General features: G+C 42.2%; 1 protein-coding gene across 2 annotated transcripts in view; it reads left to right on the top strand.

Annotated features, from left to right (window-relative positions):
• Positions 1-3,768: 3,768 nt before the first annotated feature.
• Positions 3,769-25,801, top strand: part of cdk6 (cyclin dependent kinase 6) — a 166,056-nt gene continuing 144,023 nt past the window's right edge. The window contains exons 1-4 of one of the 2 annotated variants that reach the window (NM_001146617.1): positions 3,769-3,896; positions 4,681-5,017; positions 12,983-13,118; positions 22,844-23,011. In NM_001146617.1, the coding sequence (NP_001140089.1) occupies positions 4,794-5,017; positions 12,983-13,118; positions 22,844-23,011 (528 nt within the window). In that variant the 5' untranslated portion in view covers positions 3,769-3,896; positions 4,681-4,793. Of the gene's footprint in view, positions 3,897-4,511; positions 5,018-12,982; positions 13,119-22,843; positions 23,012-25,801 lie in introns of those variants that run through there. The other variant, XM_045693645.1, reaches the window with a different exon arrangement.

Genomic DNA, 25,801 nt, shown 5'->3' with positions numbered 1-25,801 from the left:
AGACCCAACAGTAGATGTCTAGCTTACCTCAACAGAGGGCAGGAGCGATGATCAAAACATCAGCACAACTGGGAAGTGTCCAACCAAGAGGTTGACTGTTCCACTTTATCTCTCCAGCCAGGCTTATGTTATCACTTTATCCATGCTAAGCCTCGGGTTAAAGAGACAAACTGTCTTAACCCCACAGCTTTCAGGCTGCTAGAAGGCTGCCAATTATATGTCTTATTCATAACTGTCAAACTCTCTTGCCAAACTTTGTCATATGGTGGCATTCAGGGCAATGACAGTGGTCTCGTCTGAAAAATAAGAGCCTGGTAAATTCCCAAAAGGGTGGGTTTGGTTAACAAACTACATTCCACGTATTGCTCTTGAAACTGTCATTACAGATTCTGTGGTATACTGGTACAAAGGTATTCGCTTTGACTGGTGTTATGTTTGAACTGTAATGTGGGTATATTTAAATGTTTCAACAAGTGATGATTAACGTGGCGGTAGAGCTGCAAAACAGGCTTCATTCTTCTTCATCCTGAGGAGAGAAGAGAGAAGTTGAGGGGGACAAAACTCAAGGAGCATATAAACCACTGGCTTTGTTTATCGGTTCATGTTCCACCATTACTGTTGTTCTACACCTCTGTGTTACACCTTTACCTCTGAGTAATAGAACCTTTATCTCTGAGTTATAGAACCTTTACCTCTGAGTAATAGAACCTTTATCTCTGAGTTATAGAACCTTTATCTCTGAGTTATAGAACCTTTATCTCTGAGTTATAGAACCTTTATCTCTGAGTTATAGAACATTTATCTCTGAGTAATAGAACCTTTATCTCTGAGTTATAGAACCTTTATCTCTGAGTAATAGAACCTTTATTTAGGAGTTATAGCACCTTTACCTATGTGTTATAACACATTTATCTCTGTGTTATAACAAATGTACCTCTGTGTTGTAACACCTTTATCACTGTTATAACACCTTTCCCTCTGTGTTATAACACATTTTCCTCTATGTTATAACACATTTATCTCTGTCTTATAAATCATTTTACTCTGTCTTATAACACATTTATCTCTGAGTCATAAAACATTAAACTCTGTGTTATAACACATTTATCTCTGTGATATAACACCTTTACCTCTGTGTTATAACACCTTTTCTGCTGAGTTATAACACATTTATATCTGTGTTATAACACCTTTACCTCTGTGTTATAACACATTGACCTCTGTGTTATAACACCTTTACCTCTGTTATAAAACATTTTCCTTTGTGTTATAACACATTTATATCTGTGTTATAACACCTTTACCTCTGTGTTATAACACCTTGACCTCTGTATTATAACACATTAATCTCTGTTATAACACATTTTCCTCTATGCTATAACACATTTACCTCTGTGTTATAACACCTTTTCCTATGAGTTATAACACATTTATCTCTGTGTTATAACACCTTTAACTCTGTGTCATAACAAATGTATCTGTGTGTTATAACACCTTTATCTCTATGTTATAACACCTTTTCCTGTGTTATAACACATTTATCTCTATGTTATAACACATTTACCTCTGTGTTATAACACCTTTTCCTATGAGTTATAACACATTTATCTCTGTGTTATATCACCTTTACCTCCATGTTATAACACTTTTACCTCTGTGTTATAACACATTTATCTCTGTTGTAACACATTTTCATCTGTGTTATAACAGCTTTACCTCTGTGTTATAACACCTTGACCTCTGCGTTATGCCTGAATCTATAGTAATAGAACAGCAAACGTATAGAAGTAGAAAAGAGGAATGCTGATGAATAATGAAATGAACATTCGTAGATTTAAAGATAGAAGCCCAAATGTATATGCCCTGTGCTTACTCTTCATCTTTGTAGAGTATTTTGATTTATGACTTTTGACAGTATTGTGCGACAATTATCCAGGTTTCAAAGTTACAATCGCTCCTAGCAGGGTTATGGGTGTGTGTGTGTGTGCTTGCGTGTGTGCATGTGTTTGCATAAGTGTGTGTCTGTCTGTGCTTACTTACCCCACACAACAGAGGAATTTAATTGGCTATTTTGCAGCCCAATAAAGAGTATGCATTCAAATGTATTCAATCTGGTGGATGGTTCTCAGTGCTAATTTAAAGCAGACAATGATGATGCTAAAATGCCACATTTACAGTTATTGGTTGAGAATACATTGTCTGCATTGTGTGCTTTGTGATGCTAATGATGATTGGCTAGGGTGGACTTGGATTGGTTGGGGGGGTATATTTCCATACATACTTCAGACTCCCATCACCGACCCCCCACCCACCCACACACAGCCGCCCCCACCCCAGATTTACTTTTTCAGTTGAAATCAAATTACAATCTAAATTCTTACATTCTTGCACACACTATATGAAAATGATAGCAGCACACAAGAGATCTTTCTGAGGAAATGTTCATTGGAACTGTATCTGATCCATGTCTTTAAATAACATTAGGATAATAAGGCATTATAAAATGCCAGTGATGGTTCTTTCATGAGGATAATCTGACATCGAGTCTTGTCATGCTATGCTCCAGTCTCAACCATATCCATTGTGAAAGGATTTTTTTAGGCCACATCTATATAGGCTAATTTGTGATTCACTTGAGATCATTTCCTGGCTCAAGGCTTTTTGGGGGGTGCTTGAGCAAGTTGAGCAAAGTTGTTGGGGTCATATTAGCTACTGAAATACACAGTAAAGCTATTGTCACTGACTACAAAGCCTTTGGATTCATTCTAAAGAACAGGTAATAAACAGAATATCAATGTCATGCATAAAACAAAAAGAAAGTGTTAAATGTTGAATGTAAAATATTTATAATTATAAATCTTATTGTCACAACTGATAGATCTAACAGTCATCTCAAAATAGTTTCTGAGAAATCACTTACCATCCCACTTTGAAATATGCAGACATTAATACAAATATGTTAATAATATTTATATTTCTGCGCCATGAATGATAATAATATGTATTGGATTAATGGATTATCCATTTTAATTTGATCATTTACATATTTCATTATTATTTCCAAAATCCATACCATTTAAAGCTATGGACTATCTCTCACGTGTGCAGTTGGCATCTCACGTTTGGATGAAGCAGTGAAACCGAGCACCCTCGAAGGAGCGCTTTGGGAGAATCACCCCGACACAACCCAAGCCACTGGTCCTTGAACCTGACCTTATGGGCCAGAGGCGAGCTTGTCACCCTGCTTCCCCGCTGGTGTATTGTCAACGAATAGTTTTCAATGGCCGGATAGATCGACTGGTCCATCAAATACACTTTTCTTGCTGCGCAGCTTTCCCCCCCTGTGGTGCTGCTGGTTTTGACACTGAGACAAAACCGAGAGAGAACTATGAATGATAAAGAACCAAGGAGGGCAAAAGGAGGCGGTTAGCCTTTGTAGTCGGGAGGAATGCGGAAATGTTCCTGCTCTGTGTCAAACTTCTCTGAAGGGGGTCAAGGCACATTCAGCCAGCGTGGGAAAGCGAAGAAGAGACGGAGCTCACAGACAAAAATGGGAAAAAAGAGCGTTAAAAATGAGAAGAGCATGGCTTAGAGAATATATCAAGCTTTTGTCCTATGACCTCCCCAAAAAAGTTGCAGTAGGAACTGTGTTTTTCTGTAACGCCCCCCCCCCCCCAAACCCCGGTATTATAGTTACTGCTTTGCTTGAGCTGCAGTTGAAGAGGTGGTAGCTTACTGCTGAGGGATGGGGGTTAGAGAAACGTGCATCATCAGACTACCTGTGTGGGATATGTGATGTGCTGTGTGTTAGTTTGAACATTTATCCAAAGGAGGAATGTTTTATCATTTCATGGACACGACCAATGTTGCGACTTTCACTGATAACATGAAATAAGGTAGGCTGAAATGTTCATATTTTACTTTTTGGGTTAGAAACATGTATTTTGCATGCATGTCCTTATTGTGTTCTTTTACAAATTAAATTGGTGCATTCCCTTTTTCATTAATGTAGACTATTAAAAAAATAAAAATAACACATTCAATTAAAATAAAAAATCTGCCGTGCAAAAAACTGCGATAAAATTGCATTATTACACCATAACTATTAATGCCATGGAAAGGGAGAGATATGTGTTTAAATGGACTATAGGAAGTTTAGACAATACAAGTCGGTAAACAACCACGTGCTCGCAACAGCTTGTCGCCTATAATAAACCATCATTATTAGACTGGTCACATTTGGAAAACGATATCGTAGCCTGGATGTTTTTGTGCATATTATATAGTAATTTTGCTTTATATTTTATATTCTGTTCTTTCAAGTTATTTTGCTTTTTTTCTAACTCATTCGTCTACAAATTCCGCATTATACGCATGAACATAAGTATTACGTTATTGTTGTATTATGGACTGATTTATGCACTTAGAGAACTTCTGAAAAAGTGATTAAATGTTAATGTCCTTGTTTTAGAGATGCCAGATGTGTGAGGTTGCTAGAAGGACATGAGGTTCATGCGCGTAATGAAGTGGGAGTGGATCAAGTCGAACGCATTGGGGGTTCTAGTGTTCATAGTCGGAATGATGACACAGTGTTGTAGCCTACCTGGACCTCCGTTTGACCAAAAACAGGCAGACATATAAGATGTTTACCTCTGCAACCTCTGTCTTCCTCTGATTTAGGCATTGCACGTGCCAACAACTCTGTTATGTGAGGATGGCTTTGTAAAAACCCTGGCTCTTCACATTCGTCGGATTCCCCGCAATATTCTCAACAAGAAAAAAAATCAGCAAAAATGGACAATGAAAGTGTAGCACACAGATACGAGCCCGTCGCCGAGATTGGCGAAGGTGCTTACGGAAAGGTGTACAAGGCACGAGATTTGAACAACGCGGGACGCTTTGTAGCCCTAAAAAGAGTTCGGGTACAGACGGAGGAGGAAGGGATGCCCCTCTCGACCATCCGTGAGGTGGCGGTACTGAGGCAACTGGAGGCATTTGAACACCCCAACGTGGTCAGGTAAGCAGAGATGGAACTGGTGCATCTAACAAGGGCCTCTCCTCTACCAGGAGTTCCATTATCTCTTCATGCTCTTATAACTCCAGGTATTTCTCTCTTTAAATGGCTGCATAATGTCTATATATATACTGAGTGTACAAAACATTAAGAACACCTGCCTAATATTGAGTTGCAGCCCCCACCCTTTTGCCTTCAAAATAGCCAAAATTTGTTGGGCCATGGACTCTACAAGGTGCTGAAAGCGTTCCACAGAGATGCTGGCCCATGTTGACTCCAATGCTTCCCACAGTTGTGTCAAGTTGGCTGGATGTCCTTTGGGTGGTGGTCCATTCTTGATACACATGGGGAACTGCTGAGCGTGAAAAACCTGCAGCGTTGCAGTTCTTGACACAAACTGGTGCACCTGGCACCTACTGTACTACCATACCACGTTCAAAGGCACTTAAGTATTTTGTCTTGCACATTCACCCGCTGAATGGCACACACACAATCCATGTCTCAAGGCTTAACAATCTTTCTTTAACCTGTCGCCTCACCTTCATCTGGACTGATTGAAGTGGATTGAAGTGACATCAATAAGGGATCATAGCTTTCAACTGGATTCACCTGGTCAGTCTATGTCATATTGTTTTGTACACTCAGTGTATCTAATTTGCATATGTCAGATATACATCTATATAATGTCAGATATACAGTATCTGCCTCCTTGGGATGTATTGCAGAGGCTTATGGAGTTATTTTTAATTAGGCAAGTCAGTTAAGAACAAATTCTTATTTTCAATGACGGCCTAGGAACAGTGGGTTGTTCAGTGGCAGAACGACAGATTTTTACCTTGTCAGCTCAGGTATTTGAACTTGCAACCTTTTGGTTACTAGTCAAACTCTCTAACCACTAGGCTACCCTGCCGTCTTAGCCTATTGTCTTATTGACATTTGGAAAAGTTGTACTTTTGTAACTATAAACACCTTTTGATACTGGTGTTTCTATAGGGCCTCACAGTGGAGGTGTCATAATACTTAGCGGTCAAACAGGGAAATGGTTCCAATTGTTTTTCCACCATTCATTTTCCTATAGGGAATTTTAGAAACACTTAAAACAAGGGCTGTGTTTCATGTAGGCTTACCCTGGTGTGATGTTTTGATAACCATGTAAATATCTCTTGGACAAGGTGACTTTTATCAATATATTCAGCTCGATTTACGCACAGATTCGAAAATGCTAATTAGAATCAAAGTAGACATCATGCAAGACTACAAATCCCTGCAAGCTCCTGCACGTCATCTCCAGCTGAAACCTTTGCTAACAGGTATTGTGTCAATTTAAAACTTGCACAAGACAGTTCACAGAATTGTCAATTGAGAAAAATTTGATAATTTATTTATTACTAAATGTACATTCCATTAGATAGTTAATCCAGAGATTCTTACGTTCGCCTCGATTCGGCAGTCTCGCCCAGATCATTATGTAAGGTAATTAGCATTTCATTTTTGAGGGGTAAATCCAGGCGAAAATATTGATAAAAGTCACCTTGTCCTAGAGAGATTTACACAGTTATCGAAATGTCACACCAGGGTAAGCCTACACGAAACACAGACCTTATTTTAGGTGTTTCTAAAATCCCCTATGGGAAAAATGAATGATGGAAAAATTATTGGAACCATTTCCTTTTTGCCCGCTTGGATTTATGGGTATTATGGATCAAACTGTGGTAATACAACTTGATAGATTTATTTGTGTGCAGTACCTGTGACAGACATTCTTGGGTGATGTCTGTTCACTAGATTAGTCATGGGTAAAGTCATTCCCATTGCTGGTTTGAGTGAAATTTCCCAGAAAAGTAAATGAACTGCTGTTAGGAATGAAAATGAAGAAAGAAGTGATTTTGCCCCATTCCAGTATCCTACAAGAGTTGGGGATATAAACTGTGTTGTTTTTAGTCATCCAGGCCACAAGACAACATAAAAAGGTTGTTATGCTTGCAGCTGTAGACTCCCATGGGTCAGTTTGGAGGTCAGTTCGGTCCGTCAGGGAAACCACGTCATTTACCGGCCCTGCTCAAGGTCTAACCTTGCCATTTAGCTTTTGAGTGCTTTTGGATTAAAAGCTTAATGGAAACGTTTTAATAATACAAATGTTATTCTATGCCCTGCTGGTCCCACCACAGCCTCAAAGTGCATCATTATTCTCTTAAACTGAATAAATGAATAGATTCTCAATTGAGATTCCACGTATCGAAGGTTCCCCAGATTGAGTTTCATGAAATGACGACACAAAATGTGCCCTGACTCCCTATACTTTATGGTATGCATCTAATCTGTCTATTCTGTAAAGTTGTGGTTCCCTACCCCTTTAGAAAAAAAGAGTTCCAAAAGGGTTCTTTGGCTGTCCCCATAGGAGAATCCATTTTGGTTCCAGGAAGAACCCTTTTTCGTTTGAGGTAGAACCCATTTGGGTTCCACGTAGAACCCTCTGTGGAAAGGGTTTTACATGTAACCCAAAAGGGTAATACCTGGAACCAAAAGGGCTCTTCAAAGGGTTGTCCTATGGGAACAGCTGAAGAACCCTTTTAGGGCCTAGATAGCACTTTTTCTCTAAGAATGTATACATAAGCCCAAGTTTGAATCCACACCAAAGGGGGTCTGGTCTGGTCTATATCTGTAAAGCTAAACAGCATGGGAGCGAGCTGACACTGAGCAGGATGCATTCTGGACCTACTGTGTAACTACAGGCCTGCCAACCCCTGGATGTTTTAGAATGACGCCCATTAGTCATCCCATATGTTCAGTGTCTGGCGAGAGGCTGCATTGTAGCAGAACAATAACGGTTCTGAGGAGCGTTTAACCTTGCGTTTCCAACCAGGAGGCTCGCTCGTTCTGTGACATCATGGGCGTATGGTTATAATACTTTGAAAGAATCCCTCCTTACAAACCTTTGATAACAGTACAAGGGGGGCGTGGCGCGGTGCATAGAAAGAAAAGGACTACCTTCCTTAAGAGTTGGTGGGGCGGCTTTCCCATGCTTTACTTCAAAACAATTCACAGAGATTACACAGACATGAACTGCAATTTTACTGTTATTACTGCAGTGCTGTTGACTTTCAAAATATTAGAAGAAATTGAAATATGGATTTCAGTGTAAATATTAAATATTTAAAATTAAATATAAGAATTACTGCATGAACGCAATGTGGCATTCAGACCGTCTTGGCCCCATAGTGCCATTGAAATAATGATAGAGCAATGTCAGTGAGTGGATAGATTCCATCCATGTTCCTTTCACACACTAGTTGGTTGCCGTGGTGAGAGATGCTGCTCCAACAACGTCTGGTGGTTAGTCATGGGCAGTTCCTGCTTCAGTTGCCATGGCGCATCACGCGTTGCCGTGGTGCTCCTGGAGGAATGTTTGTTGTGGTCCTCGGCTCTTTGAGGAAGACACTGGCCGTCTTCTCTAGGCTTTTCACCAAAGCTTGCCCCTGACACAACTGCCAGAATAATCTGGATGTTTGGGCTCGTTTTGTTTCCCTGTAAAAATACAACCACAAGTTGATGTATTGTGTTGGATGCTCAGGAGTTGCCAAGGGTTTCCCTCGTAAAAGTCATATAATGTAGCTACAACATTATCATTGGCATTGTCAGGATAGAGGCTGAAGGATAGGTTTAGTTTTGTGGTCAGAAATCAAAACATGCCTGAAGGAGATAGGTCATAACTACGTTCGCTTGATGAGTCACCTTTTCTTAGACCTGAAGAGTTGCATTTGCTCCCAAATATATTGGTTAAGGCTTTAGCTCAGCGGGCTAAGGGGTCTTGTGGCATGTAGGAGACCTGGATTCAAACCCTGGTAGGTTGCAGTTGCATGTTTTTAAGAACGAGAATTCCAATTCAATTTCTTTGACAAGGTGTTCAACTCTCAAGTGATCTTGTTTTGGTTACTGTACTGCACCATTCCACACATACTCTAAAGCAGTGTAATTTCACTGGAATAATGGCTAGGAGATCATGTTGCCAAAATGTTGATCATTCAGGAGTAAGGAGTCATTTCAGATTGGTTCCTTTCGTTTAGCCAACAAAGCCCCAGTAGGTGAAAGCATTGCTCGCATTCTTTCAAACTGTTAGTTAAACTAGCCTGGACAGTTACCTGACACTATAAAGGAATTTCTTCCCTAACTGAATCTTAATGATTTAAATAGATTAGATCTCTCTCAGGTTTGGAATGATACTAGAGATCCTAACAAGTGTGCTTTCTCCATATTTCAGAAGGCAGTTTGCACTGGAAAAATATGGTTTGTCATAGATGGTGAGAATAAACTCAGCAAAAAAAGAAATGTCCCTTTTTCAGGACCCTGTCTTTCAAAGATAATTCATAAAAATCCAAATAACTTCACAGATCTTCACTGTAAAGGGTTTAAACACTGTTTCCCATGCTTGTTCAGTGAACCATAAACAATTAATGAACATGCATCTGTGGAACGGCCGTTAAGACACTAACAGCTTACAGACGGTAGGCAATTAAGGTCACAGTTATGAAAACTTAGGACATTAAAGAGGCCTTTCTACTGACTCTGAAAAACATCAAAAGAAATATGCCCAGGTCCCTGCTCATCTGCGTGAACGTGCCTTAGGCATGCAGCAAGGAGGCATGAGGACTGCAGATGTGGCCAGGGCAATAAATTGCAATGTCCGTACTGTGAGACGCCTAAGACAGCGCTACATGGAGACAGGAAGGACAGCTGATCGTCCTCGCAGTGGCAGACCACGTGTAACAACACCTGCACAGGATCGGTACATCCGAACATCACACCTGTGGGACAGGTACAGGATGGCAACAACAACTGCCCGAGTTACACCAGGAACGTACAACCCCTCAATCAGTGCTCAGACTGTCCACAATAGGCTGAGAGAGGCTGGACTGAGGGCTTATAGGCCTCAACAACGTCGCCTATGGGCACAAACCCACCGTCACTGGACCAGACAAGACTGGCAAAAAGTGCTCTTCACTGACGAGTCGCAGTTTTGTCTCACCAGGGGTGATGGTCAGATTCGTGTTTATCGTCGAAGGAATGAGCGTTACACCGAGGCTTGTACTCTGGAGCGGGATCGATTTGGAGGTGGAGGTTCCGTCATGGTCTGGAACGGTGTGTCACAGCATCATCGGACTGACCTTGTTGTCATTGCAGGCAATCTCAATGCTGTGCGTTACAGGGAAGACATCCTCCTCCCTCATGTAGGAACCTTCCTGCAGACTCATCCTGACATGACCCTCCAGCACGACAATGCCACCAGCCAAACTGCTCATTCTGTGCGTGATTTCCTGCAAGACAGGAATGTCAGTGTTCTGCCATGGCCAGATTTCAATCCCATTGAGCACGTCTGGGACCTGTTGGATCGGAGGGTGAGGGCTAGGGCTAGAGGTCGACCGATTATGATTTTTCAATACCGATACCGATTATTGGAGGACCCCAAAAAAAGCCGATACCGATTAATCGGCCAATTTCTTTTTTCCTTTTTTTTGTAATAATGACAATTACAACAATACTGAATGAACACTTATTTTAACTTAATATAATACATCAATAAAATCAATTTAGCCTCAAATAAATAATGAAACATGTTCAATTTGGTTTAAATAATGCAAAAACAAAGTGTTGGAGAAGAAAGTAAAAGTGCAATATGTGCCAAGTAAGAAAGCTATCGTTTAAGTGCCTTGCTCAGAACATGAGAACATATGAAAGCTGGTGGTTCCTTTTAACATGAGTCTTCAATATTCCCAGGTAAGAAGTTTTAGACTGTCATTATTATAGGAATTATAGGACTATTTCTCTCTATCCGATTTGTATTTCATATACCTTTGACTATTGGATGTTCTTATAGGCACTTTAGTATTGCCAGTGTAACAGTATAGCTTCCGTCCCTCTCCTCGCTCCTACCTGGGCTCGAACCAGGAACACATCGACAACAGCCACCCTCGAAGCAGCGTTACCCATGCAGAGCAAGGGGAACAACTACTCCAAGTCTCAGAGCGAGTGACGTTTGAAACGCTATTAGCACGCACCCCGCTAACTAGCTAGCCATTTCACATCGGTTACACCAGCCTAATCTTGGGAGTTGATAGGCTTGAAGTCATAAACAGCGCAATGCTTGAAGCATTGCGAAGAGCTGCTGGCAAAACGCACAAAAGTGCTGTTTGAATGAATGCTTACGAGCCTGCTGGTGCATACCACCGCTCAGTCAGACTGCTCTATCAAATCATAGACTTAATTATAATATAATAAACACACAGAAATACAAGCCTTAGGTCATTAATATGGTCGAATCCGGAAACTATCATCTCAATGAAATACGGAACCGTTCCGTATTTTATCTAACTGGTGGCATCCCTAAGTCTAAATATTGCTGTTACATTGCACAACCTTCAATGTTATGTCATAATTACTTAAAATTCTGGCAAAATAGTTTGCAACGAGCCAGGCGGCCCAAACTGTTGCATATACCCTGACTCTGCGTGCAATGAACGCAAGAGAAGTGACACAATTTCACCTGGTTAATATTGCCCGCTAACCTGGATTTCTTTTAGCTAAATATGCAGGTTTAAAAATACTTGTGTATTGATTTTAAGAAAGACATTGATGTTTATGGTTAGGTACACGTTGGAGCAATGACAGTCCTTTTTCGCAAATGCGCACCACATCGATTATATGCAACGCAGGACAGGCTAGATAAACTAGTAATATCATCAACCATGTGTAGTTAACTAGTGATTATGATTGATTGATTGTTTTTTATAAGATAAGTTTAATGCTAGCTAGCAACTTACCTTGGCTTCTTACTGCATTCGCTTAACAGGCAGGCTCCTTGTGGAGTGCAATGTAAATCAGGTGGTTAGGGCGTTGGACTAGTTAACCGCAAGGTTGCAAGATTGAATCCCCGAGCTGACAAGGTAAAAATCAGTTGTTCTTCCCCTGAACAAGGCAGTTAACCCACCGTTCCTAGGCAGTCATTGAAAATAAGAATGTGTTCTTAGCTGACTTGCCTAGTTAAATAAAGGTTAAATTAAATAAAAAATAAGTCAATAGAGGTTATAAGTGCAATAAATCATCAGTCTTTAACTTTAGAGGAATAACAATGTAAACTCAGCAAAAAAAGAAATGTCCTCTCACTGTCAACTGTGTTTATTTTCAGCAAACTTAATATTTGTATGAACATAACAAGATTCAACAACTGAGACATAAACTGAACAAGTTCCACAGACATGTGACTAACAGAAATGGAATAATGTGTCCCTGAACAAAGGGGAGGTCAAAATCAAAAGTAACAGTCAGTATCTGGTGTGGCCACCAGCTGCATTAAGTACTGCAGTACATCTCCTCCTCATGGACTTGACCAGATTTCCCCGTTCTTGCTGTGAGATGTTACCCCACTCTTCCACCAAGGCACCTGCAAGTTCCCGGACATTTCTGGGGGGAATGGCCCTAGCTAGAGGTCGACCGATTAATCGGAATGGCCGATTAATTAGGGCCGATTTCAAGTTTTCATAACAATCGGTAATCGGTATTTTTGGACACCGATTTGCTGATTTATTTATTATTATTTTATTTTTTTACACCTTTATTTAACTAGGCAAGTTAGTTAAGAACAAATTCTTATTTAAAATGACGGCCTACACTGGCCAAACCCTAATCCGGACGACGCTGGGCCAATTGTGCGCCGCCCTATGGGACTCCCGATCACGGCCGGTTGTGATACAGCCCTGGATCGAACCAGGGTCTGTCGTAACGCCTCTAGCTCTGTGATGCAGTGCCTTAGACCGCAGCGCCACTCGGGTTAATGAACTACAAACAAACCTTTTATAAACCCTTTATAAGCATTTTATAGATTAGACTTTTATATAAGTGTTATCATAATATCAGACTCACGTAACAATGCTAAGCAGCAGTATTCACTCTCCTCCTCTGCCTCTCTCTCTGCAGACTGTTCGATGTGTGTACTGTGTCTCGGACCGACCGCGAGACCAAGCTGACCCTGGTCTTTGAGCATGTTGACCAGGACCTGACCACATACCTAGAGAAAGCCCCTGATCCTGGGGTGCCACCTGAAACAATCAAGGTGAGTCTGACGTTACTGCTGGGATTGATACAGATCTTGGATCAGATTACCCTCACTTAATACCCTTCCCCATTGGAGGGTGAAACACAAACACAGATTTTAGTGTCTAGGGGAAACTTCTCAGTTGAATTGTAAATTGTACTCATTAGGTCTATGAATAGAGTGTATTCGGAAAGTATTCAGACCCCTTGACTTTTTCCACATTTTGTTACGTTACAGCCTTATTCTAAAATGGATTAAAATGTTTTTCCCCCCCTCATCAATCTACACGCAATACCCCATAATGACAAAGCAAAAACAGTTTTTTGCAAATGTATAATAAAAAAACACTGAAAATATCACATTTACAAGTATTCAGACCCTTTACTCAGTACTTTGTTGAATCCCCTTTGGCAGTGATTACAGCCTTGAGTCTTCTTGGGTATGACGCTACAAGCTTGGCACACCTGTATTTGGGGAGTTTCTCCCATTACTCTTTGCAGATCCTCTCAAGCTCTGTCAGGTTGGATGGAGAGTGTCGGTGCAAAGCTATTTTCAGGTCTCTCCAGAGATGTTCAATCTGGTTCAAGTCCGGGCTCTGGCTGGGCCACTCAAGGGCGTTCAGAGACTTGTCCCGAAGCCACTCCTGCATCGTCTTGGTTGTGTGCTTAGGGTCATTGTCCTGTTTGAAGATGAACCTTCACCCCAGTCTGAGGTCCTGAGCGCTCCGGAGCAGGTTTTCATCAAGGATCTCTCTGTACTTTGCTCCGTTCATCTTTCCCTCAATCCAGACTAGTCTACCAGTCCCTGCCGCTGAAAAACATCCCCACAGCATGATGCTGCCACAACCATGCTTCACCGTAGGGATAGTGCCAGGTTTCCTCCAGACGTGACACTTGGCATTCAGGCCAAAGAGTTCAATCTTGGTTTCAACAGACCAGAGAATCTTGTTTCTCATGGTCTGAGAGTCCTTTCGATGCCTTTTGGCAAACTCCAAGCATGCTGTCATGTGCCTTTTACTGAGGAGTAGCCTCCGTCTGGCCACTCTACCATAAAGGCCTGATTGGTGGAGTGCTGCAGAGATGGTTGTCTTTCTGGAAGGATCTCCCATCTCCACAGAGGAACTCTGGAGCTCTGTCAGAGTGACCATCAGGTTCTTGGTCACCTCCCTGTCCAAGGCCTTTCTCCCCCGATTGCTCAATTTGGCCGGGCGGCCAGCGCTAGGAAGAGTCTTGGTGGTTCCAAACTTCTTCCATTTAAGAATGATGGAGGCCAATGTGTTCTTGGGGACCTTCAATGTCGCAGAATTTTTTTGCCACCCTTCCCCAGATCTGTGCCTCAACACAGTCCTGTCTCGGAGCACTACAATTCCTTCAACCTCATTGCTTGGTTTTTGTTCTGACATGCATTGTCAACGGTGGGACCTTTATATAGACAGTTGTGTGCCTTTCCAAATCATGTCAAAATCAATTGAATTTAGCACAGGTGGACTCCAATAAAGTTGTAGAAACATCTGAAGGATGATCAATGGAAACAGGATGCACCCGAGCTCAATTTACAGTCTCATAGCAAAGGGTCTCAACAATTTTTAACTTTTTATAAATTTGCAAACATTTCTATAAACCTGTTTTTGCTTTGTCATTATGGGGTATTGTATGTAGATTGATGAGGAAAATATTTTTTAAATCAATTTTAGAATAAGGTTGTAGCGTGACAAAATGTGGAAAAAGTCATGGGGTCTGAATACTTTCCGAAGGCACCGTATGTGGACCTTGTTTTTTGCAGAGTATCCAGGGAATATTTCTGCCCTGGCCCAGACAGGAACAGAGAGGATGGAACTCCCAAATATCAGAAAGCGTTCAGGCTTGTTGAAGGGCAGCACATGTGTCCAGTGTAATTTTTGGCTCTCTTTTTAAAAAATGTAGTCTTAGCCATTTTGACTGAAATATCATTAAGTCTTAGTCACATTTTTGTTATTTGAATATGATTTAGTCTAGTTATTGTCAAAATGATGAAAACACTGGGCCATTTTAGTCAACTAAATTCCCTTTCATTTTAGTCACATTTTAGTCACTGTCACGTCCTGGCCAGTATAAGGGTTAATTGTCATTGTAGTTTGGTCAGGACGTGGCAGAGGGTATTCGTTTTATGTGGTTCGGGGTGGTGTGTTTGTTGAAGGGGCATTTGATTTAAGTATTCCGGGGTTTTTGGGCACTGTTTGATTTTCATGTATTCTATGTTTAGTCTAGTGTGTCTGTTTCTATGTTTGGTTAATTGAGGTTGGGACTCTCAGTTGAAGGCAGGTGTTGTCTATTTGCCTTTGATTGAGAGTCCCATATATTAGGGTGTGTTTGTCATTTGTGGGAGATTGTTCTGTGTTTAGCCTTGTGCCTTGCCAGACTGTTTTGTTGATTGTTCGTTCTTTTGTTATTTTGGTGTTCATTTTGAATTTATTAAAACGTCAAGATGAGCATACACATACCTGCTGCGTTTTGGTCTCATCACTACGACAACTGTGACAGTCACAATCAATCAATCAATCAATCAATCAATCAATCAATCAATCAATCAATCAATAAATCAATAAATCAAATGTATTTCTAAAGCCCTTCTTACATCAGCTGATGTCACAAAGTGCTGTACAGAAACCCAGCCTAAAACCCCAAACAGCAACCAATGCAGGTGTAGAAGCACAGTGGCTAGGAAAAACTCCCTAGAAAGGCTAGAACCTAGGACGAAACCTAGAGAGGAACCAGGCTATGAGGGGTGGCCAGTCCTCTTCTGGCTGTGCCGGGTGGAGATTTTAACAGAACATGGCCAAGATGTTCAAATGTTCATAGATGACCAGCAGGGTCAAATAATAATAATCACAGTGGTTGTAGAGGGTGCAACAGGTCAGCACCTCAGGAGTAAATGTCAGTTGGATTTTCATAGCCGATCATTCAGAGTATCTCTACCGCTCCTGCTGTCTCCAGAGAGTTGAAAATAGCAGGTCTGGGACAGGTAGCACGTCCGGTGAACAGGTCAGGGTTCCAGTACAGTTGAAACTGGAGCAGCAGCACACCCAGGTGGACTGGGGACAGCAAGGAGTCATCAGGCCAGGTAGTCCTGAGGCATGGTCCTAGGGCTCAGGTCCTCTGAGAGAGAAAGAAAGAAAGATGGATAGAAAGAAAGAAAGAAAAAGAGAGAGAGAATTAGAGAGAGCATACTTAAATTCACACCGGATAAGACAGGAGAAGTACTCTAGATATAACAGACTGACCCTAGCCCCCGACACAAACTATTGCATCACATTTGTACTGCCTCATTAATCTATAGTAAACATAAATCACTGACTTCCATGTGAACAAACACACATATCCTTATCCTAACAGATTTTCCTGCATAACATCCTATTCTCTTCCCAACAGAAGAATATAACAAACATATATAACAATGATATAGAACAATTAACAATAATATAGAACAAATTCCTAACTCGGCCTACATAGATATTGCACATTACACACAAAACAGAAACACACAAGCGCAGAGAGAGAGAGAGAGAGAGAGAGAGAGAGAGAGAGAGAGAGAGAGAGAGAAGCACAATCACCAGATGGTGCTGCAAAGTATTGGCAAAGTAGTATGGGTTGCACCTCCGTCACTCGGTCATGTCATTGCCATTGTCATTAACGTTCCAAAGATGCCGCAGCCATGCTGATTTCCAGAAGTATTTTTTACATTTTTTATTTCACCTTTATTTATTAACAAGTTAGGCCAGTTGAGAACAAGTTCTCACTTACAACTGCGACCTGGCCAAGATAAAGCAAAGCAGTGAGACACAAACAACAACACAGAGTTACACATAAACAAACATACAATCAATAACACAATAGAAAAATATTATGTACAGTGTGTGCAAATGTAGAAGAGTAGGGAGGTAAGACAATAAATAGGCCATAGAGGCGTAATAATTACAATTTAGCATTAACACTGGAGTGATAGATGTGCAGATGATGATGTGCAAGTAGAGATACTGGGATGCAAAAGAGCAAGAAGATAAATAACAATATGGGGATGAGGTAGTTGGGTGTGATATTTACAGATTGGCTGTGTACAGGTACAATGATCGGTAAGCAGCTCTGACAGCTGCTGCTTAAAGTTAGAGAGTGAGATATGAGTCTCCAGCTTCAGTGATTTTTGCAATTCGTTCCAGTAATTTTAGAAAGAGAGGGTCCAGATTGTCTAGCCTAGCTGATTTGTAGGGATCCAGATTTTGCATCCAGATCAGCTGTCTGGATTTGGGTGAAGGAGAAGCGGGGGGGAAAGGGGGGGGGGGCTTGGGCAAGTTGCTGCAGGGGTAGCAGAGCTGTTGGTGAGGGTAGGGGTAGCCAGGTGGAAGCATGGCCAGCCATAGAAAATGCTTATTGAAATGATCGATTATCGTAGATTTATCAGTGGTGACAGTGTTTCATAGCCTCAGTGCAGTGGGCAGCTGGGAGGAGGTGCTCTTATTCTTCATGGACTTTTTGGAATTAGTGCTACAGGATGCAAATTTCTGTTTGAAAAAGCTAGCCTTAGCTTTCCTAATTGACTGTGTATATTGGTTCCTGACTTCCATGAAAAGTTTCATATTGCAGGGGCTATTCAATGCTAATGCCGAATGCCACAGGATGTTTTTGTGCTGGTCAAGGGCAGTCAAGTCTGGGATGAACCAAGGGCTATATCTGTTAGTTAATTTTTTTTTGAATGGGGCATGCTTATTTAAGATGGTGAGGAAAGCACTTTTAAAGAGCAACCAGGCATTCTCTACTGACGGGATGAGGTCAATATCCTTCCAGTCGATTAGAAAGGCCTGCTCGCTGAAGTGTTTTAGGGAGCGTTTGACAGTGATGAGGGGTGGTCGTTTGACCGCAGACCCATTACGGACGCAGGCAATGAGGCAGTGATCGCTGAGATCCTGGTTGAAGACAGCAGAGGTGTATTTAGAGGGCAAGTTGGTCAGATTTAGGGTTGTACCTAGTAGGTTCCTTGATCATTTGTGTGAGATTGAGGGCATCTAGCTTAGATTATAGGACAGCCGGGGTGTTAAGCATATCCCAGTTTAGGTCACCTAACAGTACGAACTCTGAAGATAGATGGGGGGCAATCAATTCACATATGGTGTCCAGGGCACAGCTGGGGGCTGAGGAGGGTCTATAACAAGCAGCAACGGTGAGAGACTTGTTTCTGAAAAGGTGGATTTTTAAAAGTCGAAGCTCGAATTGTTTGGGCACAGACCTGGATATTATGACAGAACTCTGCAGGCTATCTCTGCAGTAGATTGCAATTCCGCCCCCTTTGGCAGTTCTATCTTGTTGGAAAATGTTGTAGTTGGGGATAGAAATTTCAGGATTTTTGGTGGTCTTCCTAAGCCAGGATTCAGACTCGGCTAGGACATCAGGGTTGGCAGAGTGTTCTAAAGGAGTGAATAAAACAAACTTAGGGAGGAGGCTTCTGATGTTAGTAGAATGGGGGATAATGACTTTGAACTGGAGCTAATAATGACTGTTTTGCCCATTGATGCTGTTGAGTCACTAAACTTCGAGTCAGAATCAAGTTCCAAGTCCCCTGTGCTTGAATCCATGTCTGAGTCACCAATGTGTAAAATGCAGTCCGCCAATACATGAATGATAATTGCTAGAATCAAGCTGTTTCTCTGAGGAAAAGAGGGAGACTTGGCTAGTACTTTGGCTACAGAACCTGGCTATGAAATGCAGTGGGGAAAGTGTGAGGGTTGAGCAAGACTACACATTTAAAGACTTTTCTATACTCTAGGGAGAGAAAAAGATAGCTAGACTATTGTTTTACTATTAAACTGAATGCTGCTATTGTTTTTCATTTCGTAAAGCAGCTTGTGTTTCTTAACCGTAGTCTGGATCTGAGTACCTCCTCAACCCTTCACCGAATGCGAACACATTTGGGGCTGTCTGATTGAGGACTTTTGAGGAAATGGGAAACGTTGTGTACATAGCCCATGCGTCGTCAATGAGCTGCATGGTGCAATTCTGTGACAAGTAGAGCTCTCCTTCAAGGAGTGAATGGGAGTCAATTGGGTGCAATATTACAAATCTTTTCCGAGATATGAGAGAATTATTTTGTTCTCTATCATATCATATAGTTTTGGAATAGTGACATTACATACTTTTAAGGAAAATAAGCAGGTTTCTTGATTCATACCCTGACTTTGAGAATTGCATGAAGATTAGCTTAGCAACCGCGTGACGCAGCATGACAACATGAACGAGATTGGTCGAAAGTCTGCTGGGTGGTGTTCCTCTTCTTAATTTTGTTTTAATTTCACCTTTATTTAACCAGGTAAGCTAGTTGAGAACAAGTTCTCATTTACAACTGCGACCTGGCCAAGATAAAGCAAAGCAGTGCGACACAAACAACAACACAGAGTTACACATGGAATAAACAAGCGTACAGTCAATAACACAATAGAAAAAAAAGAAAGTCTATATACAGTGTGTGCAAATGGCGTGAGGAGGTAAGACAATACATAGGCCATAGTAGCGAAGTAATTACAGTTTAGCAAATTAACACTGGAGTGATAGATGAGCAGGTGGTGATGTGCAAGTAGAAATACTGGTGTGCAAAAGAGCAGAAAAGTAAATAAAAACAATATGGGGATGAGGTAAGTAGATTGGGTGGGCTATTTACAGATGGGCTATGTACAGCTGCAGTGATCGGTTAGCTGCTCAGATAGCTGATGTTTAAAGTTAGTGAGGGAAGTATGAGCCTCCAGCTTAAGCGATTTTTGCAATTCGTTCCAGTCATTGGCAGCGGAGAACTGTAAGGAAAGGTGGCCAAAGGAGGTGTTGGCTTTGGGGAGAGTACCCAAGAAAAAAATACCTGAAAAAAGTATTTCCCAATGGGATTCCTGTCTCCTCTTTCTCTAATGTTGTCAATCAGATAGGTGCTGTGTTCCGCTTCCTGTGACAGGGCTTAATGTTGCGATGACTCCTCAGCTGTAATAGGTGTCAGAGCTGACCTGATGATATTTAATAGACCTTAGTGTTAACCTTGTGACTATTCTCTGTTCACAGCAAATGGTCAGCTGTATGGTCTATGAGCTAACGTGAACCCTATGGGTGGTGTTTTCATATACTCTACATCAGTGTAGCTTTTCAAAATGCAGCTGTTTTGTGGAATAGCCAAACATGTAAGATCAAGTCGACTGGATATGTATTGTTGAAGCAAGCTTTACCATCGAGGCATACTCAGCCGAACCACATAGACTCCAAAGCAAGCATGGAAAACCACTTGTTGGGTGGGAGTGAGATCTCCCCCATTCATTCTCAACATCCAAACAGCATCTGGAGGGATGAGGGACAATGGATAACGATCAAGTGCATGATGACAGCGGCACCGTCCCTTTTATTTCCATGACAGTGGACACTGCAAACCCCGGCCCCCCAACTACTTAATTTACACCCCTCCAGACCAGAGGACACCAGATTGCAGACCACCCCTCCAGCCCACACAGGCCCACCCCTCCAACCCCCACTGCCCATCTCACCCTCGCCCAGCCTGTCCATCCACTCCTCCTGACCCCTTTCAGGCCTCCAGTCAGACCCACCGCATGGTAATTGATGAAAGAGACCCCGGGAATCAAATGAGCTGGAAGGACATCAAGCGGCCGGTCTCTCTCCCCCTGCCTTGGGGAGTACGACTGGTCTGACGCTGCCCCCCCCCCCCCAGAACCCTCATCTGTCCCCCGTCTCCAGGCCTGTAAAAGGCTGGTTAATGAAGCATAGGGAGGGAATTACACTAACGCTAACTGGCAGATGTCCTGTATTGTGCCCAGCTACAATAAACAATATGGCCGCCTCTTGCTTATTAGCATGAGAAAAGGGTCTGCACTCAGAGAAGCAATGTTTTGACTGTTTTTTTATGTGGGTTACTTTTTTCAGGTCTTTTTTTCTTGGGTACACTTCTTTTTGGGGGGGCTTTGGTCGCTTGCCTTGTGCTTCCTAGCCAGCTTTCTCTGGCTGAACTGCTGTCATAGACGGTTAGGTTGTTGGGTAACCTGTTGCTCTGTGTCACCTCCTGTGACATTGGTTTGCATCAAGTCAGGTTTTTTTTGCATACTATCTGCAGATGGGAGATTAGATATTAATGTCAGTCTGATAGTTTGACATTATCCCCAGCCCTACAAGCTATTCACTGCTATTTGCAACTAAAATGGATGAACTCTGCGTCATGAATCTTCACTTGCATCATGTATGACTGTTATATGAATGAACTGAAACAGGAGAGAGGAGATGGAGCATAGAGGGGGCATGGTTGTTGTTTGTATGTTTGTCCTCGAGTCACACTTCTGAGATAATTGGGGTTTTGTAGGAAATGCTGTTGAAAGGAAACATGTCGCAAATGGCCATTTAAAGCAAACAGAGAGGAACTCATGGGGGCGGTGCCATTGTGTCAGCTCCCTAAATAACTGCCTCTGCCCCTGTCTGTTGACCTGCTAGGTCACGGGTGGATGGATATTCAAAAAGGAAGGCCTGTTTACACTCTCTGGCCTGCCACACACACATATTCCCTCTGCCCTGTATCTTCTCTAACACACAGACACACATCCAGGGTCCTGTCCCTATTCCGTGCATTGTGAGAGGCTCTAGTCCCCTCCCCTCGACCCTGGTCACCCCGCGCCGTTTGCTAATGTTTTCTTCTTGAGTATGCAGCTCATTGTTTCAGCTCTTTTAATCACTCACCAGCTGCTAGGGTCAGTGAATGGAGCCCCGCGCGGGCCCAGGTCCATGTCACTTGTGAGGTCTTGGCGACGGGTTTCGGGGGGGTACGCCGCACCGCCGCCTGCTGCAACCCCAGCAGCAGGCCGATTCATGTCGCAACTGTGAAAGCGCCCCTCTTTCTCTCCCTCTCCATTTCTCTTTCCCTCTCTTTCTCTTTTAATCTGCCCCAATCTCTCTGTCTCTATCACTCAAACAGCCCCCACTGCCACTATCACCCTCAGTCCTTATGTTGTTGTGGCTGGGCTGAGAGTTTCCACCAGAATGAGGAAATGGCCGTTTATCCCTCCTCTCAGACTCTTTCTCTCTCTCTCTCTCTCTCTCTCTCTCTCTCTCTCTCTCTCTCTCTCTCTTTCTCCTTTCTTTCTCTCTCCCCGGACTGAGTGCTTGTGGGTATTAGGGCCGCTGTGGGGCCTGTGGGGCCGTCCTTGGCTACAGCTTGAACTAGTGGATCTACAATGATCAATCCTCCTCAGCTCGGCCCAGACAGCTGCAGGGTGGGCAGGGAAGGAGGCAGAGAGAGAGGCCCACCACCAACAGATCAAGGTTGCATCCCAAATGACACCCTATTCCCTTTGTAGTGCACTACTTTTGACCAGGGCTTATAGGGAATAGGGTGCCATTTGGAACACAGATAAGAACTACTCCCCACAGCAACATGTCTTTCCTGCTCTGCTCTCTCTCCACAGTCGTGTCAGTTATCAGCATCTGCCACACAAAGGCTTTAAAGGGACACGCTCTCTTTTTTCCTAGTCGACAGGCTGCTACACTGCCTACAAGGCCTCAGTGATTTAACTTCTCTCTGTGGGACTTTTCAGTGTTCTGAGGTCTGTTGATGGTTGATTTAGAAGAGAAACCAATGATGCTGAACCATTGAACCCTCTGCCAGGGATATCAGGTGTATTTTCTCAGTGTCCATGTGTCATGTTGTACCTGTTAAGACTGTGTCTGAATGTCCGTTTGTCCTTACAGGATATGATGTACCAGCTGCTGCAGGGGTTGGACTTCCTGCACTCACACCGTGTGGTTCACCGGGACCTGAAACCCCAGAACATCCTGGTCACCAGCGGAGGACAGATAAAACTGGCCGACTTCGGTCTTGCCAGAATATACAGCTTTCAGATGGCCCTGACCTCCGTGGTGAGAACCTTACTGTTATACACCTGTTATAACCTCTTATAAACTGTTAAAACACCAAGAATATACAGCTTTCAGATGACCCTGACCTCTGTGGTGAGAACCTTACTGTTATACACCTGTTATAAACCTCTTATAAACTGTTAAAACACCCAGAATATACAGCTTTCAGATGGCCCTGACCTCTGTGGTGAGAACCTTACTTTTATACACCTGTTATAAACCTCTTATAAACTGTTAAAACACCCAGAATATACAGCTTTCAGATGGCCCTGACCTCTGTGGTGAGAACCTTACTTTTATACACCTGTTATAAACCTCTTATAAACTGTTAAAACACCCAGAATATACAGCTTTCAGATGACCCTGACCTCTGTGGTGAGAACCTTACTGTTATACACCTGTTATAAACCTCTTATAAACTGTTAAAACACCCAGAATATACAGCTTTCAGATGACCCTGACCTCTGTGGTGAGAACCTTACTGTTATACACCTGTTATAAACCTCTTATAAACTGTTAAAACACCCAGAATATACAGCTTTCAGATGACCCTGACCTCTGTGGTGCGAACCTTACTGTTATACACCTGTTATAAACCTCTTATAAACTGTTAAAACACCCAGAATATACAGCTTTCAGATGGCCCTGACCTCTGTGGTGAGAACCTTACTGTTATACACCTGTTATAAACCTCTTATAAACTGTTAAAACACCCAGAATATACAGCTTTCAGATGACCCTGACCTCTGTGGTGAGAACCTTACTGTTATACACCTGTTATAAACCTCTTATAAACTGTTAAAACACCCAGAATATACAGCTTTCAGATGGCCCTGACCTCTGTGGTGAGAACCTTACTGTTATACACCTGTTATAAACCTCTTATAAACTGTTAAAACACCCAGAATATACAGCTTTCAGATGGCCCTGACCTCTGTGGTGAGAACCTTACTGTTATACACCTGTTATAAACCTCTTATAAACTGTTAAAACACCCAGAATATACAGCTTTCAGATGACCCTGACCTCTGTGGTGAGAACCTTACTGTTATACACCTGTTATAAACCTCTTATAAACTGTTAAAACACCCAGAATATACAGCTTTCAGATGACCCTGACCTCTGTGGTGAGAACCTTACTGTTATACACCTGTTATAAACCTCTTATAAACTGTTAAAACACCCAGAATATACAGCTTTCAGATGACCCTGACCTCTGTGGTGAGAACCTTACTGTTATACACCTGTTATAAACCTCTTATAAACTGTTAAAACACCCAGAATATACAGCTTTCAGATGGCCCTGACCTCTGTGGTGAGAACCTTACTGTTATACACCTGTTATAAACCTCTTATAAACTGTTAAAACACCCAGAATATACAGCTTTCAGATGACCCTGACCTCTGTGGTGAGAACCTTACTGTTATACACCTGTTATAAACCTCTTATAAACTGTTAAAACACCCAGAATATACAGCTTTCAGATGACCCTGACCTCTGTGGTGAGAACCTTACTGTTATACACCTGTTATAAACCTCTTATAAACTGTTAAAACACCCAGAATATACAGCTTTCAGATGGCCCTGACCTCTGTGGTGAGAACCTTACTGTTATACACCTGTTATAAACCTCTTATAAACTGTTAAAACACCCAGAATATACAGCTTTCAGATGACCCTGACCTCTGTGGTGAGAACCTTACTGTTATACACCTGTTATAAACCTCTTATAAACTGTTAAAACACCCAGAATATACAGCTTTCAGATGGCCCTGACCTCTGTGGTGAGAACCTTACTGTTATACACCTGTTATAAACCTCTTATAAACTGTTAAAACACCCAGAATATACAGCTTTCAGATGGCCCTGACCTCTGTGGTGAGCATTTTAACATTGGACCAATGCGTCAAACTTTGCCTTCGTTGAGCCATGCATAGGCATGGGCTTAACCGGCTTGATCCAGTGTTCATTTTGGCACTCTTTTTTTAGATTTTGTCTAGTCTTAGTCATTTTGACTAAAATATCATTAAGTCTTAGTCACATTTTTGTCATTTGAATAATTATTTAGTCTAGTTATTGTCAAAATTATGAAAACACTGGGCCATTTTAGTCAACTAAATGCCCTTTAATTTTAGTCACATTTTAATCATATCACATTTGTATTGCCTCATTAACCTATAGTAAACAAATCACTGACGTCCATGTGCTCAAACATACAGTGCGTTCGGAAAGTATTCAGACCCCTTCACTTTTTCCACATTTTGTTACGTACAGCCTTATTCTAAAATGTAGCGCCAAATCAAGCCGTTTCTCCCAGGAAAAGAGGGAGACTTGGCTAGTACTTTGGCTGCAGAACCTGGCTATGAAATGCAGTGGGGAAAGTGTGAGGGTTGAGCAAGACTACAAATTTAAAGACTTTTCTAAACTCTAGGGAGAGAAAAACATAGCTAGGCTGTTGTTTTACTATTAAACTGAATGCTGCTATCGTTTTTCATTTCGTAAAGCAGCTTGACCAGGCAAAGGGTAGCTAACTAGAAGGCTGGCGGTGACTGGTTAGCTACGGAGAAGCAAGAAAGTAGCCTGCGTGATGTGTAATAGGAGGCGGAGCGAAGCTTGTCTGCCTGTCTGCCCACACTCGACGCTTGCTTCCCCGCAGCTCACCAGCTGATGTAGGCTAGGCTGTGTGTGCCGAGTGTGGTGCGCCCTTCCCACCGCTGAACAGAACCGCTGAACCGAACCGCGCTGAGCGTCTCTTCTGCTAATATTAATTGTACTTATCACTGAAAAAC

This window comes from Salmo salar, chromosome ssa14 (genome assembly GCF_905237065.1).
Source record: "Salmo salar chromosome ssa14, Ssal_v3.1, whole genome shotgun sequence".
Lineage (NCBI taxonomy): Eukaryota > Metazoa > Chordata > Actinopteri > Salmoniformes > Salmonidae > Salmo > Salmo salar.
The sequence above is the reverse complement of the archived record's forward strand: the minus strand, read 5'-3'. Positions and strand labels throughout refer to the sequence as shown.